Genomic DNA, 20,578 nt, shown 5'->3' with positions numbered 1-20,578 from the left:
ACCTATACCCATGATGAAAAATACAGCCAAAGCAGAAGGAAAAAGGTCTATGTCTTTAAATCATGAAGGCTGAAAATGACAAAAGTGTTCCTATGCAGAAGAGCATTTCTTTCCTCCCTTTCAGGAAATACCTGCAATAGCTGAGAACACTTAGCTAAATGCAAAAAACATTTCTAATAAAGGCTCTGCCTTCACTAAAAGTAAGCTTTGCCATTTTATACTTCCATTTAGCAGGGAAGAAAAACCTTTAATAACTCTCAAAGGAAAGCTGACTAGCACCCCCTCAAGACAGATGGAAAAATGAGCAGGTATTAAAAGTCAAGAAACTCAAGCGGTTGGAGCTTTGCAGTGAGACCAATCTACGGCTCGCGCACAAAAGAATTCTGACAGATGCTCTCTCTTCCAACGGCTCTTCCTGCTGCCATATATCCTAGTCTCAAAGGTTCTAAAGCCATCTTCTTTTTTTTCAATTCTTTAACATTTTTATTTCAAGTTTTGAGTTCCAAATTTTCTCTCTTCTTCCCTCTCTTCCCTACTCCCTGAGATGGTAAGCAATCAGATATAGGTTATACATGCGCAATACTGTAAAACATTTCCGTATTAGTCATTTTGTACAAGAACACTCAAATAAAAGAAAAAAATGAAAGAAAGCAAAAAACAGCATGTTTCAGTCTGTATTCAAACAGTATCAATTCTTTCTCTGAAGGTGGAAAGTATGCTTCATCATTAGTCCCTTGGGATTGTCTTGGGTCATTGTATTGCTGAGAACAGCTAAGTCATTCACAGCTGTTCAATGAACAATATTGCTGTTACTGTGTACAATATTCTCCTGGTTCTGCTCACTTCACTATGCATCAGTTCATGTAAGTCTTTCCAGGTTTTTCTGAAATCATCCTGCTTGTCATTTCTTATAGTACAATAATATTCCATTATAATCACATATCACAACTTGTTTAGTCATTCCCCAATTGATAGGCATCCCTTTGATTTCCAATTCTTAGCTACCACAAAAAGAGCTGCTATAAATACTTTTGCACAAATAGGTTCTTTTCTGTTTTTTTGGATGTCTTTGAGATATAGACCTAACAATGGTATTGCTGGGTCAAAGGGTATGCACATTTTTATAGCCCTTTGGGCATAGTTCCAAATTGCTCTCCAGAATGGTTGGATTAGTTCACAACTCTATCAACAATGCATTAGTGTTCCAATTTTTCCACATCTTCTCCAGCATTTATCATTTTCCTTTTTTGTCATATTAGCTAATCTGACAGGTGTGATGTGAGACCTTGGAGTCGTTTTGATTTGCATTTCTCTAATTAATAGTGATTTAGAGCAATTTTTTACATAACTATAGATAGCTTTGATTTGTCTGAAAACTGCCTACTCATATCCTTTGACCATTTACCAGTTGGGGAATGATTTGTACTTTTGTAAATTTGATTCAGTTCTCTATATATTTGAGAAATGAGGCCTTCATCAGAGACACTTGTTGCAAAAATTTTTCCCAGTTTTCCATCTAAAGTCATCTTGACCCCTTATCACACCAGTGCCCAAGTGCTGTCAGTTTCACCAGGATGGTAACCTTCCTATCTGTCTTTTCCTCTTCCATCCTACCTCGGACTCTCCTCACTTCTCTGACTCTACATTCTTTCCCCCTCTCTGCTCTTCCTCTCTCTAATCTATCCTTCACAGGCAGCCAAGACCATTTTCTAAAAGCATAGACATAAACATATCCTGCTTCTATTCAAAAACCTTCAGTGGTTCACTAGTACCTACTAGATAAAATAAAAAACCTTTAGCCTGCACTCAAGGCTTTCTAAACAATCTTTTTCATTTAAATTCAAATCCATTCAATAAACAAATAAGCAACTGTTCTGCATCTTATAGTCTGAGAGGGTCACTTAGGGAAAAATGAAATTAAGTGACAAGATCATCATAACGGGGTAGGAACTGGATTCAGGTCATCCTAATTCTTACACACACAGTAGGTAGTACGTAAACTTTTTTGCAATGAATTGAAATTGAGGATGGAATCTGAGGAAAGAAAGGAATTGAGAGGTGGGGGTGGAAGTGGCTTTTTTCCTGTTATGGAAGAGTAAACTAAAGCCTGTGGGAAGCCCAAGTGGGCTTGGGGTTGCACCGCAAGATGGCCAAAGCCTATTAATACTATTTCTTATTTTTTAAAACCTCCCACAAAAAGTCCTTACCTACTATCTAAGGGTAGGAAAGAGGTGGCCGTACATGGACTGGGAGAATCCAAGCTCTCCGGAAGTGAGGCATGGACAAAGGCAGCAGAAGGGACAAAGAAGGAGCTGCCATTCCAACAGTTCTGGGGTACGGCACAATAAAGTGTAAGTATAGGAAAGGCTCAGGCCCATTTGAAGGACCTGGAGGACAGTTTTTAAGGCTGGTCTCCTTCCTTCCTGCAGTGATATATAGCATTGATATCAAACTCAACTAGAAACGGGGGCTACTACTCCATACATAAGGATCCCTGCAGGCTGCTTACTGACTTGGAAAACCACACATTAACATTATCTATATTCTGTTGTATTTTTATTTATTTTGTTAAAAATTTTCCAATTACATTTTAATCTGGTTCAGGGGGCACTGAGGAGTGTTGCTGGCCACTGCCATGTTTGACACTTCTGATTTACAGGACTGTACCTCCCTAAGGGGATATGTGATTTGTAAGACTTGTGTTGAGGTGGTTTAACAAGGCTGAGCTTGATTAAAAACCTGACACCCAAACCATGGTAAACTGGTGCTCTATTTGAAATGAACTGTGACTAACAAGGGTACAATTTGATTTAGGTAAAAAAGCTAATGGTTGTGTTTATGATGCGAAGGAGATAGGTTATCAAACATAATGCAAAATATAATTGTCATAGTCTTTTTGTGATGGCAAAGAATTTGAAGTAAAATTCTTTTAAATTTAAAAACGCTGTTTTGTGGAATGTGTTAGGAAACAAAGTCATTAGGTCATTCCATGAAAAGGGTATTATTTTCTTCCCTCCAAAATGGAAATTTGCAGTTAATCTTAGAACTTCAAATCCAGTTCTTCTGCATCCAAATCTAGTTCTCTTTCCTCTGAACCACAGGGCAGTGACAGTGGTAATGGGGTTTCAATGAAAAAAATATTGCACTAAAATATTCTATTTGAATAATGATGAGAAAAAATATGCTGTTGCTCCTCCATGAATAATGTAATAATTATATAAGTAAATGGGCTTCTGAGAAGATGATGGAATAAGGAATTGGAAATAGAACGCAGACCCCTTGAGGACAAGGGTTGATTTATTTTTGTCTGTTATCTACTGGGTCTAGGGCAGGATCTTGTACAGAAGAGGTGACTAAAAAATGTTTGTTGAATTGGTTTCTTGCTCTCTCTCAAAATAGGGATAATGCCAAAAAGAAAAAGAATAAAATTGCCCAAAATTCTAACAAGAAAATTAAAAATCATTAAAAAAGCAAACAGCAAGCTTAACAAGACCTCTGCCCCCTCAAAAAAAATCCCATAATTAGAAAAATCATTAGAATAAAGACATACTAAAACAAGTACCAACAGTTGCATTACAAAAAAATGCAAGAAATTTCTCAAGGTAAAATTAACTAGAACAGAGATAAATGTAAGATGTTAAAAGATGAACTGAGGGCAGCTCAGGAATCTCAAGATAAGATCATGTCAAAATTCAGCAGTAACCTGCACAATTCTTTCTCTGAAGCTAATAAAGTTTTGATCGTGAAATCTGGCAAGGAAAAGGCAGATTAAAAAAAAAGATGAAAGGCCATTATCATTCATTAATATTGATGCACATAACTACTAAATAAAACAATGGCGAATAATACATTAAGGTATCAAAAATTATTCACTCTATTCATGTAGGACTGATACTAGGAATATAGGAAAGGTTCAATATTAGAAAAGCCATCTGTATAATAAATTATGTCACTAATAAAAAAAATCACACACACATCAATGCAAAGATGCATTTGATAAAATACAACCCCATTCAGACTAAAATGTTTAGGAATAAGAGGATTTTGCCTTAAATTATAAAAAGTTATTGGAAACCAAAAACCAGCACTATATGCAATAGAGGATCATAAAAGGCAATTCTGCCCAAAATGGTGTGATGCAGGGATATGCCATGACAACTGTACAGCTGGGCTGGGAGTCAGAGGACCTGGGCTTGAATCTCGTCTTTGTCATTAAGAACTCCTACCATCCCATACAAGTCAGTTACCTCAGCCATAATATAAGAGGCTTGGATTATATGATCCATACGGGCATTCCACCTCTAAATCCATGACACCATTTAAGTAAGTTTTAGAAATTTTAGCTCTATAAGTAAGGAATGAAAAAAGATTAAATGACTAAGCAAAGACAAAAAAGAGGTTAAAATATCTCTATTTGCAGCTGATTTTATTGTTTAGTTAGAAAATCTAAAAAGTTTAATTAAGAAATGAGACAATATATGATAAGATAAAACTATAAAAATCACCTGTATTTTTATATGACCACTACTGAAAACTAGGAAAATTGACAGAAAAGGAAATACCATTTATAATAATGATAAAATATATCAACATTTAAACAAGAGACATATGAAGAAAACTATAAAATGATTTTAACAGAAATAAATGAAGAACTAAATAATCAGGAAGGATATTCCATGCTCACAGCTAGGCTGAACCAAAATAAATTAAATATATCCCACATTAATTTAGAGATTTGCTATAATACCAATTAAATTATTAATAGGCTGCCTAACAGAGTTTATTTATATATTGCTTCCACTTGGATCCTACCCAAGAATTGCTATTTCATTGAGGTAGGGAATTCCCAGTGTGGAAAATCCCTCGACAATGCAAAACATCAACTTCTTTGTAACCCCTAGTCTTTAAGAATCACCTGTTGACATTGAGAGGTTAAGTAACTTGTCCTTGTACACATAACCAGTAAACATGAGAAGCAAGATTTGAACTCAGGCCTTCCTCACTTCAAAGCAGAGCCCTTTGTCTACTATTCAAAAATCATATAAAATAACAAAATTTACACAGAAAACTAATTGGGCAAGATAGTAAATGGAACTATGAAAAAGAGGCTTGTCCTGTCAGACTTTAAGACATACTACAAAGGAGTAATTATTGAAATTATATTTTATTATTATTATTACTACTACCAATAATAGTATTTTACATAGCACTTCAATGTTTGCAAAATACTTTACAAACGTGTAATTTTATCCTCACAAAAATGTTGAGAGTTAGGTTCTATTTTTATCATCCTCATTTTACAGATGAGAAAACTGAAGCATAGAAAGATTAAATGACTCTTCCAGTATCACACAGCTAGTTAAGTGTCTGAGGCTGGATTTGAACTTAGGACTTCCTAACTCCAACTAAAATGATCTATCCACTGATGATATTTAGGGGGAGAAAATCTTTGCATTCACATAGCTATACAAACTCCATCCAAAATCTATAAAGAACTGACATAAATTTTTAAAAAGTATTTTCCATTCTTCCATTGTACAAATGGCAAATGGATATAACCATACAATCCACAAAGTAGGAAACAAATTGTTAATAACCACTTGAAAAATCCTTCAAACTCTAATAAAGAACTATGTACTAAAATAATTTAAGTACCACCTTGAGACTATCAAATTGATAAAAATAGCTTAAAATGATAAAACACAATATCATCAGAACCCCAGGGATGAAAACAGGACTGCTATTGCAATACGGGTGGCACTATAAAGAGGCCTTGACTTTTTTGAAAATTAGGCTGTCATTATACAATTAGAGTTTCAAAACTGATCATACCATTTGACCCAGCTATTGCAATACCATGATTTTAAGTAAGGATAAGCTTTATGCTATTAATAAGAAAAACAATACTATTTCCCATCTACATGCCATCTCAAGTGAATCCTCACCACTGCACAACAATACTGCTAGTCTTCGCTGATAGCTCTCTGTTACACCTCCTGAAATGGTATTGTCCTTCTCTTGACTTCTATCAAGCCTTTAATGCTATACCTCATTCCAGTCTTAAAGCAGGTGACTTCACCTCCTATTTTAGTAAGAAAATCACATAGGTTCCTTTTAATCAAAAACCTCTTTTACATTACCACTTATCCCTTCCTCTTCTGTTCTAGTTAGGAAAAGCTGGGTCTTCTCCTTGTCAAGGCTCACCTCTTAATTTGTGCCCCAATTGCATTCCCTCCTGTCTTTTCTGGGAGCTTGACCCATTGAGTATTCCATCCTCTGACATTTTTAAACATTCCCTTTTTCCTGACTACTCTTCTTCCTGGAAACATGCCCAAGTCTCCCCCATCATTCAAATGTTTTCACTTGATCCTGCTGTCCCATCAATCTATCACTCTATTTATCTTCCCTTTCACTGCCCAACTCCTGTAAAAAGTTGATTGTACTCACTCCCTTTACTTCCTTACCTCTTCATCACTTCTCAAGCATTTGCAAATTGACTTCTGAATCTAACCACTCCACTGAAATACTCTTTCTTAAAAATTACCAAAGGTTTCTTATTGCTAAATCTGATGGTAATTTTATAGTCTTCATTTTCCTTGATCTGTCTGTTACTTTTGACACGGCTGACTACCTCAACTTCATTTCTTCTTTCCATGATACTGCTCCTCTTGGTTCTTCTCCTATCCTGAAGACTCCTCTGTTTCTTTTACTGGGCCATCAACCCTCTCTCACTCCCTAAGCAATGGTATTCCCAAAGCTCTATCCTAGACTTCTTTTTTTTCTATACTCTTGGTGATCTCATTTGCTCCTGTGGTTTAAATGATTAGTTCTATGCAGCTGACACCCAAATCTATATTCCAGCCCTATTCTTAAGTATAGTCTCCTTTTGCCAACTAGATACTCATAAAGATTTACCTGGATATCCTTTCAGCTTGCCAAACAACATAAAGTCATACAAAGTAATTTTTGTGGGAAAGAAAGCACTAATACCTAGGGAGGCATCAGGAAAAGCCTCCTGCAGGAAATGACATTTCAGGTGAGGCTTGAAAGGAACGAGGGCCTCCAAGAGGCAGGCCTGAGAAGGAAAGCGTTTTCAGGGTGGGCAGCCTGCACAAATGAATGAAGGCAGGAGATGGCCTGTCATGCTCAAGGACCAGTAAGTAGGCCAGCTTGGTCAACAAATAAGATTATGTGATGGGAACTAATGTGAAGGTATTCTTAACCTCTTTTTATCACTGTCCCCTGTGGCAGTCTTGTGAAGCCTTTAGCCTCACTTCTCAGAATTTTTTAAATGCATAAAATATGTCGTTCAGTCATTTCAGGCATGTCTGACTCTTTGTGACCCCATCTGGGGTTTTCTTGGAAAAGATACTTCTAAGACACTCTTTGAAGAGTGATTTGCCATTTCCTTCTCCAGCTCATTTTACAGATGAGGACCTGAGGCAAACAGGTTAAGTGACTTGCTCAGGGTCACAAAGCTAGTAAGTGTCTAAAGTTAGATTTGAACTCTGGCTTTACTGACTCCAGGTCTGGCACTCTATCAACTGTGCCATTTACCTGCCCTAAATGCATAAAATACATGGGATTATAAAGGAAGCCAATTATACTGAAATATAGTTATCAAATTATTAATATAATAAATTTACAGACCTTGCCCTTAAACTTATCCAGGCGCTCTTTGGAAGTGGGGGGGGGGAGGTCCACAAATCCCAGGTTAAGAAATCCTAATTTAGAAAGATAGGTTTGGAATGGACTATGTAGGAATTTCAATGACCAAAAGAGGTATCTGCATTTGATCCTAGAGGTAATAGGGAGTCACTGAAGCATACCGAAGGAGGAGTAATGGTCAGAATTATATTTTAGGAATACCAATCACACAGCACATGTGTGGAGGATGCCTTGCACAAGTATGGGCCAAGCTGGAGGCTGCAGGGAAGATCTAGGCAAGAAGTGATGAGGGCCTAAACTAGGGTGGTGCTCAGGTGAGTGGTAAGGAGACAAATGTGAGAGGGGTAGCTGAAGCAGAATCAACAAGATCTGCTAAGTCAATGGATATGAGGGGCATGGGAGAACGAGTAGCAGAAGATAGCTTTCAGGTTACAATCTGGGTGAAAGGAGGGCTGTCCAGGAGTTGAGCAGAGGTATGGGTTCTAGAGGAAAGATAATGAAAAGGGTATAGTTTGGTGGAAAGAAAGCTAGCTCTGGAGGTAGGGGCCTAAATTCCAACACACCTTTGATACTTACTAGCTAAATGACATCGGACACGTCACTTCACCTTGCTCAGTTTCCTCAGCTGTAAAATGAGGGTTGGAGTGGATGGCTTCTAAGGTCTCTTCCAGTTCTCTATCCATGAGCCTGAGTTCTGTTTTGGACATGCTGGATTTGAGAAGCCTATGGGACTTCTGGATGGATACATACAACAGGAGGTTGATGATAGGGGACTGGAGCTCAGAAGAGAGAAGAGGACTAGATACACAGTTTTAGGAGTCATCTGCATAGAGAGAGGCGAATCTATTGGGACTAATGAGACTGATCACCAAGATAGAATGAAGAAAGAGAAATGAAGAGGGCCCAAGACAAAGCTTTGGGGAACCCCCACAGTTAGAATATGGGATATGGATGATAAATCCATCAAACAAGACTGAGAAGGAATGGTTAGACAGGTAAAAGTAAAAGAGAGCAGGGTCATGATCACCCACAGAAGTGAGAGTATTGAGGAAGAGGGAGTGAACAGCATTGCCAAATGCTACAGAGAGGTCAAAGAGAATCAGGACTGAGAAAAGACAACTCAACTTATCAATGAAGACATCAATGGTAATTTTGGAGAGAGCAGATTGAGACACATAGTAGAAATGAACATGAGATGAGAAGGGATTAAAAAGTGAATGGGATCTGAGGAAGTAAAGACGACGCATAGATGGCTTTTCTCTCAGTGTACAGCAGAAAACTGGAGAGACAGACGACAACAGCTTGAGGGGATGTCCGAGCCAAGTAAAGATTTTTTTAGATATGATGATACACTTAGAGAATCTTAGAGAATCAAGTAAAAAACTACTTGAAAAAATAAACAACTTTAGCAAAGCTACGGGCTATAAAATAAACCCACATAAATCATCAGCATTTCCATATATTACCAACAAAGCCCAACAGCAAGAGATAGAAAGAGAAATCCCATTTAAACTACTGTAGACATTATAAAATATTTAGGAGTCTACCTCCCGAAACAAACCCAGGAACTCTATGAACATAATTACAAAACATTTTTCACACAAATAAAGTCAGATCTAAATAATTGGAAAAACATCATTTGCTCATGGGTAGGCCGAGCTAATATAACACAAAAATGACAATTCTACCTAAGCTGATTTACTTATTCAGTTCCATACCAATCAAACTACCAAAAAAATTATTTTATAGAGTTAGAAAAAATAACAACAAGATTCATCTGGAAGAACAAAAGGTCCAGAATATCAAGGGAACTAAGGAAAAGAAATGCAGGGGAAGGTGGCCTAGCCATTTCAGATCTTAAATTGTATCATAAAGCAGCAATCATCAAAACTGCTTGGTACTGACTAAGAAATAGAGTGGTGGATCAGTGGAACAGGTTAAGTATATAAGACACAGTAGTCAACGACTATAGTAATCTATTATTTGATAAACCCAAAGACCCCAGCTTCTGGGATAAGAACCTACTCTTTGACAAAAACTGCTGGGAAAACTGGAAAAGAGTATGGCAGAAACTAGGCATAGACCCAAATCTCACACCATATACCAAAATAAAGTCAAAATGGGTTCATGATTTAGATATAAAGGCTGACACTATAAGCAAACTGGGAGAGCAAGGAATAGTTTACCTATCAGATTTATGGAGAACAGAAGAATTAATGACCAAACAGGAGATAGAGAACATTATGAAAAGCAAAATGGATAACTTTGATTACATTAAACCGAAAAGTTTTTGCACAAACAAAGCCAACATAACCAAGATTAGAAGGAAGGTAGAAAATTGGGAAAGAATTTTTACAACCAGTCTCTCTGATAAAGGCCTCATTTCTAAAATATATAGAGAATTAAGTCAAATTTATAAGAATACAAATCATTCCCCAATTGATAAATGGTCAAAGGATATGAACAGGCAGTTCTCAGATGAAGAAATTAAAGCCATCTACAGTCATATAGAAAAAATGCTCTAAATCACTATTGATTAGAGCAGTGCAAATCAAAACAAGTCTGAGGTACCACATCACACCTATCAAAATTGGCTAACGTGACAAGACAGGAAAATGATGAATGTTGGAGAAGATATGGGAAAATTGGAACACTAATGCATTGTTGGTGGAGTTGTGAAAGAATCCAACCATTTTGGAGAGTAATATGGAATTATGCCCAAAAGGCTATAAAAATGTGCATACCCTTTGACACAGCAATATCACTTCTAGATCTGTATCCCAGAGAGATCATACAAATGGGAAAAGGACCCACATGTACAAAAATATTTATAGCAGCTCTTTCTGAGGTGGCAAAGAATCAGAAATTTAGAGGATGCCCATCGATTGGAAAATAGCTGAACAAGTTGTGGTATATGGAAAGACTTGTATGGACTGATGCTGAGTGAAGTGAGCAGAACCAGGAGAACATTGTACACAGTAACAGCCACACTGTGTGATGACTAACTTTGGTAGACTTAGCTCTTCGCAGCAATGCAAGGATCTAAGACATCTCCAAAAGTCTCATGATGGAAAATGCTATCCACATCCAGAGAAAGAATTATGGAATCTGAATACAGATCAAAGCATACTATTTGCTCTTCTTTTTTTTTCTTCTGTTTTTTTCTTCTTTCTTATACTTCCTCCTATTGATTCTAATTCTTCTTTAAAACATGACTAATGTGAAAATATGTTTAATGAGAATGTACATGCAGAGCCTATATTAGATTTCATACTGTCTTGGGAAGGGAGGTGTGGAGGAAGGGGGAGAAAATTTAAAACTCAAAAGCTTATGGAAGTGATTGTTGGAAACTAAAAGTTAAAGAAAAGGGATATAGGCTCTTTGAAGGCAGAGATATTGCTATTTTTGTCTTTGTATAAACAGTATCTAGCACAATGACTTGAATAGAGCAAGCATTAAACAAAATATCTGTTGAATTAAATGGATTTATACAGAAAAATTCATAGAGGCCTCATTGGTAAACAATGTTGTCTGGGAACAACTTTATAAGTCCAATGATTTGGTAAGTGGCTGAATAAAGCTTGATGTATCATTGTAATAGAATATTACAGTGTAATAAAAAATGACAAATATGAGGACTGCAAAGAAATATGGATAAACATCTTTGAAATGATGAAGAGAAAAGCAGATTCAGAGCTACAACCTATAAGCATGATGTCCAGATAATAGAAGTAATAACAGCAGCAAAACTGTATATGTAAATAAACATAAATATACTGGAAGGAAGCAGAGAAAAGAAGATGTTATTGTTATTTTCTTAAAATTTATTTTTTCCTGCTATCAAAATGTAAATAGCATGAAGTTTATACTTTTAAGGGTGAATTTATTCCTAATTTAGTCTATTTATTTGGTTGTTCATTTTTGTTGGGATTTTTACTAAGTCTATCTTAATTTTAATTACATGTAATACTCATAAATATTATTTAAATCTTCTTTTCTAGTCATGTTCATTTCATGAAATTGACATTTTGTCTACAATGTTATTATGTTAAGACAGGATTTTACTGAACTTGTGAGACTATAAAATATATAGAATGTACATTATGGTTGAGAGAATGCTACTAAGGGAAATGTCATCACTTCCTAGATTAAAGAACTTGAATTTGAATGATCATGGCTCACTAACTTAGGTTTTGTATCTACTATTGTTCATATGGTCAACAATGAATATGTCTGGTTGGTGCAGTGAAAATAGAGCTGGACTTGGAGTCATGAGACCTGGGTTCAAATGGCTCTGCCACTTACTACCTGTGTGACCTTGGGCACCTCTGGGCTCAAGTCTCCTCAACTTGGGCACCTTTTGTGCCCAAGTTAAACTCTCTAGGCCTCAGTTTCCCCAATTCAAAAATGAAGAGGGTTTGACTAGAAGGTCCTTTCCAGCTCTAAACCATAATGCTATGGCCCTATAGTAGGTGCTTACCCAATGCTTGATAATCAATAGAATAAGTATGTATTAAGTACCTACCATGTGCCAGGTATGGTTCTAGGAACTAAGGATACAGAGATTAAAATGAAACAGTCCCTGCTTTCAACAAGCTTAAATTCACCCGGGAAGAAATGATGCCTACACAGAAAAGTAAACACAAATTATCTGCTCAGAATAGAAGACAAAATGGTTTCCTGGAGGACTCTAGCAATAGGAAGATCAGGATGGGCCCATGGATAGAAGGCATCCCTTGAACTTGGCGTTGGACAGTATATGACAAAAGTACAGAGATAACTCTAAGGAAAGATTATGAAGTGCCAAAGACTAAGGGTGGAAATGGGAGTTCAATGTGATATTCATAAAATGAGATGGCAGGGGCAGCCAGGTGGTACAGTGGAAAGAGCACCGGCCTTGGAGTCAGGAGAACCTGAGTTCAAATCTGGCCTCAGACACATAACACTCACTAGCTGTGTGATTCTGGGCAAGTCACTTAACCCCATTGCCTAACAAAAACAAAAACAAAACAAAAAAATGAGATGGCAATCAGGAAAGACAAAAGTATTATGTGAGGAAAGTTAGAAGTTTGAAATTCCTCTAGCTATTCAAAGGCTTTCTTTCCTATGTAATTATCAGATAAAAACTGACCTCTGTGATGTAAACACAATACCTAAACCTTAAAGCACTATAAAAATGTAAGCTACCATTATTATGATTACTAAGCGTGGCCATTAGTTTCATGCCATGACAGAGTCATACCTGGGAAAAATCCCTAGGAATATCCTTTGTCTTGATGTTCACATGCTGGTTTCTTTCAAAATCCTCAGCAAAGTCAGGAGGGGGGTCAAGGTAGAGTCGAGGTCCAGCTTCGGTTCTAATCTGTACAGACTTCTATAAGTGAAAATTGAAAAAAAAGATTTTAGCTATACAGTAAAATTCCTTTCTCATACTACAGACTGCAGCTGTGGGACAGGGACAAATGTTTCGCATGATAATTATATTGTAGCTGGATTTTATTGCATAGAGTTAGTCTTCTTTTAGCAATAAGATGTGAACTACACAAGAGCACATAATAAAATCCTCCTAACTAGGCCCATCTCAAAGAGGCAAAGCTGTTTCAGAGTGGTTTCTCACTTTGCTGGATGAACCATGACCAGTTTCTAAAGCTCAAATGCAGAATCACAGAATGTTCAGAGTGAGTGGAGACAAGATGGCAGAATAGAGGAAGAACTCAGCCAAGCTCTTCCAACATTCCCCTCCAAACAACTTTAAAATAATGCCTCAAACCGAATTCTGGAGTGGCAAAACCAACAAAAGGTCAGGGTGAGATATTTTTCCAGCCCAAGACAACTTAGGAGGGTGGAAGGAGAGATCTGTGACACAAGTGAGGCTGACTTGAAGCCCATGTGGATACAAAAGCACTGGTGGAACTAGATGGTGGCAACAGAAGCAGCAGCAGCTTTGGGAGCTCTCAAGCCAGATATGGCAAGGGGACCTGGTAACTGGTCAGAAAGAGATTACAAGGGACTCTGTGCTAGCACTGGACGTAGGACCAGATGCTATCACTTGTGGGTAGATGAAGGGTAGAAAGATGAACTTCTGGTCACAATGGAACAGGAGCCCTGAGGAGTAGTATCTATTGAAATGCCAAGGGATTGGGGCCCTTCCTAGGTAAGGACCAGAGCACAGACGAGGACAGCAGTGATCACACCACTTCCCAAATCATACCACCTTGGAAGTACTGAAAACTTCCAAGCCACCAGAACTAACTCTGAAAATAGCAGCATGAAAAAGCTTGAAGTTTTAGACTATCCCTCACCTCCTATCCCATTCCCACACCAGGAATACAGCCTAAATTTAATAAAGTTCAAAGTCAAGAAATAGGCTGGAAAAATAAGCAAACACCAAAAAAAGAACCTGACCATAAAAAGCTATTAGGGTAACAGATAAGGGAAGAGTTTACGACCAACTAAGAGACAGAGAATGCAGAAAGTAGAATAGATAATTTTGAATACATGAAATGATAAAGTTTTTACACAAACAAAACTAATGCAGCCAAAATTAGAAAGGAAACAGGAAACCATGAGAGGGAAATCTTATAGCAAGTTTCTCTGATAAAAACTTCATTTCTCAGATATTTCATAACTGAGCCAAATTTATAAAAAAATAAGAGCCATTATCCAAATTGATAAATTGTCAAAGAATATATGAACAGGCAGTTCTCAGAAGAACAAACCAAAGCTATCAATAGCCACATGAAAAAAAATGCTCTGAATTAATAATGTATTATAGAAATCAAATTAAAACAACTTTGAGATACCATCTCACACCTATCAGATTGGTTGACATAAAAAGAAAATGACAAATGCTGAAGGGGATATGGAGAAATTGAGACATTTTGCACTGCTGTGGAGCTGTGACCTAGTCTAACCATTTCAGAGAACTATTTGGAACTATATCCAAAGGTCCATAAAACTGTGCATACTCTTTGACCCAGCAATATCACTACTAAAACTATATCCCAAAGAGATTTAAAAATAAAAAAGGAAAAGGACCTATATGTACAAAATATTTATCATAACTCTTTATGGTGGCAAAAAATTGGAAATTGAGGAGATGCACATCAACTGGAAAATGGCTGAACAAGTTGTGGTATATAATTGTGATGGAATACTGTTGTGTTATAAGAAATAACAAGCAGGATGGCTTCAGAAAAATCTGGGAAGACTTATATGAACTGATGCAAAGTGAAGTGAGAAGAACCAGGAGAATATTGTAACAATGATCCACTGTGAAAGACTTAGCTACCCTGAGCAAGACAATGATCTAAGTCGATTCCAAAGGACACATGTTGAAAATGCTATCCTCCTCCAGAGAGAGAGAAATGATGAACAATGAGTGCAGCTTCAAGCATATTTTTTTAAACTTTCTTCAATTTCTTGGAGTTTTTTTGTGTATGTTTTCTTTTGCAATATGACTAATATGGAAATATGTTGTGTATGACTTCATGTGTATAATCAATATCATATTGCTTGCCTTCTCAAAGATGGGGGAGAGGAGAGGAAGTGGGAGAGAATTTGGAACTCAAAAACATTTTTTTAAATGAATGTGAAAAAAAATTACATTTAATTGGGAAATATTTAACAAAATAAATAAAAATGTATCACAAAAAAAAAAAAAAGAAGAATGTTCATAGCCAGAAGAGACCATTGAGATCATGAGGTTCAACTCTCTCATCTTACAGAAGAGAAAACAGGATCTGGAAGGTTAAGCACAAATTAAACCTTTTGACTTCAGAGGTTAAAAAACTTGCCCAAGGTCACAACATGCAGAGCTGAGATTTGAACACAAGTCTTCTGACTTCAATGCCAGTGCTCTTCCACTGCCTTTGCCTGGTACTCTGGTCCCTAGTACTGCACCCTTCAACCACTGCCACTCTTCTAGTACTTCCTAATCAGAACTCACCTTATCAGGCATGGGGGTACACATTTGTAGTCCCTGCTTCTAGGGAGACAGAAGCTGGTGGATTGCTGGAGTTTAGGAGTTCTGAGTTGCATCAAGGTTAAAACAATATTTGTCTATACTAAATCTGGCACCAATATGGTAAGTTCCCAGGAGCAAGAGGCCACCAGGCTGCCTAAGGTGGGCTGATCTGGCCATTTTCTGTTAGAAACAGAGCAGGTCAAACTTCCTTGCAAATCTTCAGTGGGGTTGGACTGTGTAGTGCTCACCACACCTCCGGCCTGGGCAAGACAGAGAAACTCTGTCTCAAAAAACAAAAATAAAAACAAAAAACAGGGCTCACTTCTTTTTCCTGAAGCACTATAGATAATGAACTAAGCTCAGAAGAGAATAGGAAGCTGGAAGTAGGGTAAGCAACATCTGAAAAACTGTGCTGCACTTGCAGTGATTCCAAATGGCTCCAATCCATCATTTAAATTATGAATACTCCTAGAGTATGCTATATGCCTGTGAATCACAGAACACCACAACCTCTGGAAAATCAAAGTCACATGTAGCCCAAAGAGTAATGGAAAGATGAAGAGATAGGACAGATGATGTGCAAGAATGATTGATGCTGCAGCAAAGTCAATGATAAAATGCACTAGAACTTCCATCATCTATGACATGACGACATGTTTGGCCAAAAAGGAGGTGGGTTGATCATGTGGTCAGAGTGAGGGATACGAAATGGACAGCCGGAGTGTTATGTTGCTATCTATAAAATAAGAAGAGGCCCATAGAAAAGCCTCCAGCACACTGGATAGACCCTCTAAGAAGGAAGCAAATGGAAGGAACTGAGAAAGACCACATATGAGATTGTGGTGTGGTTCAGTGTAAGAGCAAAGGATTTAAAGTAAAGGCACCTGGGTTCAAATCCTTTCTCTGCCATTTACTATTTGAGTGACCCTGAGAAAGTCACTTAATGCCTCTCAGCCTCAGTTTCTTCATCCATAAAATGAGAAATTTGGACTGGCTGATCTCTAAGCTCTAGCTTTAAACCTGTGATGCTATGATCTTATGGTGGTTACCATTGTATCCAGTGAAGAGAATGAGATGCTAGGTTAATAGAAATAAAAATAATAGCTGATATTTTCAATAGTACTTTTAAGTTTGAAAAGTATTTTGCATACATTGCCCCATGTAATTCTCACAAGCATAGCACAGGATAGGCAGTCAGGAGACCAAAGTTCTAGGGTCACCTTTGCAATGAATTATCTGTGTGGCTTTGTTTTGTTTTGTTGGCTAGGCAATGGGGTTAAGTGACTTGCCCAGGGTCACACAGCTACTAAGTGTTATGTGTTTGAGGCTGGATTTGAACTCAGGTCCTCCTGAATCCAGGGCCAGTGCTCTTTCCACTGCGCCACCCAGCTGCCCCTATCTGTGTGGCTTTGAACAGAGTATTTTCCCTGTCTGGGCCTTAGTCTCCCCAGTTGTGAGATGAGGGGGCTAAATGAGATGATTTCTAAGTCCTTTTCCATTCAGAAAGTATATCTATGATTGTATCATGTGTGAGAAAGCATGGTATAAAACAGGGGTGGGGAAGCTGTGGCCTCGAGGCCACATGTGGATGGAGTCTAAAAAAGAAACAGAAGACAAAAATCTTGACCTCAAGTAGTTAAATAAACACATACATGTCTAAGGATCATTTGGTGGAGCAATACCTCATAAACAAACCGACAAAGTAGAGTACTGGGTACGAAAGTGCTAAGGTATCAAATTCACATGAGTGAGAAAAACCAGATGGCTACAGCATAAAGCACTGGACTTGGGTGCAAATTCTGCCTCAGGCATTTACTAGCTGTGTAACTCTTGGGCAAGTTATTTAACCTCTCTTTGCCTCAGTTTCCTTATCTGCAAAATGAGGGAGTTGAACTCAGTGGTCTTTGAGGTCCCTTCCAGCTCTAAATCTATGGTTCTATGACCAAGAGCAGTGTTTGCTTGAAGATTTTCAAATAATAGTAGTTGACATTCTGTCCTTCTGTCTTATAGAAAGAAAGTTATAAACACCTGATCTCTCTGTGCTATTTCATAAACCTTCATTAGTACAGAAAGATAGCTGTGATGTGATGAAAACAATATAGGACAGTCAAGGGACCTGGGTCTGGGTTTGGCCCTGCTATTTATTGTGATCTTAAGCAAGTCACTTTGGTGCTCAGACTCAGTTTCCTCATCTGTAAAACGGGCAGCTAGCTAGAGCAGTGGATAAAGTGCTAGGCCTTGAGTCAAGAAGATTCATATTCCTGAGTTCAAACCTCAGATACTTACTAGCTATACGACCCTGAGTAAGTCACTTAACCCTATTTGCCTCAATTTTCTTATCTGTAAAATGAGCTAGAGAAGGAAATGGCAAACAGCTAGAATATCTTTGCCAAGAAAACCCAAAATGGGGTCAGGAAGAGTCAGGCATGACTGAGAGGACTGAACAACAACAACAAAAATGGGACTAATAATATCAGAACAATCAGTCTTATTGATGAGACAAACTATCTTAAAAGCTGAGAACTAGAATATAAAGGGAAAGATTAACATCCTTTCTTTAACTTAACTTGTGAGATTGCCTCCTTTGAGAATACAGGATCATGGCTAGGCAGTCTGACTATGTGTTGGAAACTGGAGAGGCATTATAGTGAAGGCAAAATCAGTGCTTAATAATTGGGGTGAACTTTCTTTAGAGACCTTCAGTAAAGCCCACACCACAATAAATTGCTGGAAGGCTAGTCCTTTCACTACCAATTTAAGGTTAACATTTGATGATGTTCATCAAATCTGACAGAGTTTTGGTAAACGACTGCATTGCCTATTAGTCTGCTGTCCACCCAAGTATTACAAGGCTATAGTGACCATAAATCTTAATCCACTGACAGCAGGAGAAGGCTCTAACACACAGATAGGATGCAAAGAAAATGTCAAGTAGAAGCATAAGTGCATATACAACCAGCTACAGCTACCCCTGCAGTAGCAGGAGTCTGACACATCCAAAGCCCAACCACATCTTGCCTGAGATTAGGCATCCTGATATTTGCGTCTGCGTCAAGAAAACAGGAAATGAACTGTGTGCAGGACTTGAGAAATGAGGTACCATGGGAAGTGGCTATAAAAGAAAGGCTGATCTTAAATTAAAATTTCTTAAAATTAGGTTCAGTCTTTTGCTTTAAGCATCTGGTCACAGTCTAGGACTCAAATACAGTTCATAATTATAGAATGAAAGACTTACGGCCTAATTACTAAAAATCAGCTTTCAGGGCTTGGAACACATTATCCTTTGCAGTCTGCTGTGGCTAGACACACAGTCCATGCTCATCATGGCTAATTCTTTAGGGATCCAAATGCACTGGCCTACCAGGAAGAAAAGGTTTATTTGTTTCTACAAGGTAAAAACTATCCAAAGCATAAATTTTACCTGCTCACCCTCAGGTACCCTTAGGCATAAGTTCTTGGGAAAATTAGGCTAGCAGAGAGCAGGTAAATGACATCAATGTTAAGGCATTCAACAAACTTTAGTGACTACTGTGTATGAGAGAGGTATTAGATGCTGGGAATATAAAGACAAAATAAACATTCTGCCCTCAAGAAGCTTCCATTCTATAGGGAGTAGGAATACAGGATGTACACACATATATGATAACCCGAAAAGGAAGAGGATACTAACAATGAAGGGGCTCAGCAGGAGCTTCCCACAGAAGGTGAGATGCATGAGCTGAGCTTGGAAGAAACTAAGCAGTCTAAGAGGTCGGGTATGAAGGGATGGCCTGTGTGGTAAATGGCACCATGGCAAAAGATTAAATCCCAAATTTGGGGAACAGCAAATAATCCAATTTGGCTGCAGCATAAAGAGCATGAAGGGGAATAACACATAATTAAGCTGGAAAGGTAGTCGAAAACCAGATTTTGAAGGTCTCTAAATAACAAACTAAGGAGTTTATTTATCCTATAGGCAACAGAAAATCCCTGATGATTTTTGCAGAGGATGGTGAAATGGTCAGATGGGCATTTTAGGAATATTATTTTGGCAGCCATGTGGAGAATGAATTGAAGAGGGGAGAGACCAATTAGAAGGCCATGACAATAGTCTAGGAGAAAGATGATGAAGACTTGAACCAAGGCCCAAATCTGTGAAATAAGCAAAACTTGCCACTGCCATAAATTAGGGAAAATTCCCATATTCCATGAAAAACATACATGTAGGTAATGGCTGAAGGACAGCAGTGTGGTGTGAGCAAAGCACTGGACTGAGTGTTAGGAATCCTAGCCTCTAGTCCTTGTTCTGCACTCACAGAGTGCTCCTGCGCAGGTTATCTCCCTCCTTTGAGCTCCTCTTTCCTCTCTACAGAATGAGAGGCTTGGACAAGGTGTTCTTTAGGGTCCCTTGCACCTCTAACATTTGAAGGTCTATGTCCTAAAAGCCTTTCTATCTGTGACATCCTACTGTTGGGTTACCTACCAACAAAAATAGGGCAGCAATTAAAGTGAAATAGGGCATTCTGGAGGAAAAGTGGATTTAATGGGGAAGACAATTAGTTCTCTTTAGGTTGGGTTGATTTGGGATGTTTATGTGACATCAAGGTGGAAATGTCCCAAAGGCAGCAGGTGGTATAGAATTGGAGCTCAGGAGAGAGAATGGGATAGATATATAAATTTGGTAGTCTTCTGCATAGAGACAGTCACTGAGCCCACTAGAACTGATGAGATCACCAAGAGACAGGGTAGAAAGAGAATAGAAGATAGACGGAATCTTGAGAGACACACAAGATTAGGGGATGGGATATGGATGATGACCCAGCAAAGAAGACTGAGGAGAAGAGATTAGAGAGGTAGGAGGACAGTCAAATAGTAATCTTCCAAGGTCTCTGTACTTTCTCTTTATTGGTCTTATCCCCTCACTTTGGGATCACTTCCTCACCTGAGAGAGAACAAGTCTCTGTT

The 20,578-nt window shown here is 38.0% G+C and overlaps 1 protein-coding gene across 3 annotated transcripts in view; it reads right to left on the bottom strand.

Annotated features, from left to right (window-relative positions):
- Window positions 1–20,578, bottom strand: part of KATNIP (katanin interacting protein) — a 209,342-nt gene that overhangs the window by 109,938 nt on the left and 78,826 nt on the right. For all 3 annotated transcript variants that reach the window (XM_078152527.1, XM_078152528.1, XM_021006293.2), the window contains exon 7: window positions 12,911–13,042. In XM_078152527.1, the coding sequence (XP_078008653.1) occupies window positions 12,911–13,042 (132 nt within the window). The remainder of the gene's footprint in view (window positions 1–12,910; window positions 13,043–20,578) is intronic.

Source organism: Phascolarctos cinereus, unplaced genomic scaffold (genome assembly GCF_003287225.1).
Source record: "Phascolarctos cinereus isolate Bilbo 61053 unplaced genomic scaffold, phaCin_HiC Scaffold_4;HRSCAF=312, whole genome shotgun sequence".
Classification (NCBI taxonomy): domain Eukaryota; kingdom Metazoa; phylum Chordata; class Mammalia; order Diprotodontia; family Phascolarctidae; genus Phascolarctos; species Phascolarctos cinereus.
Note: the sequence above shows the minus strand (reverse complement) of the source record. Positions and strands in the feature narration are given on the sequence as shown.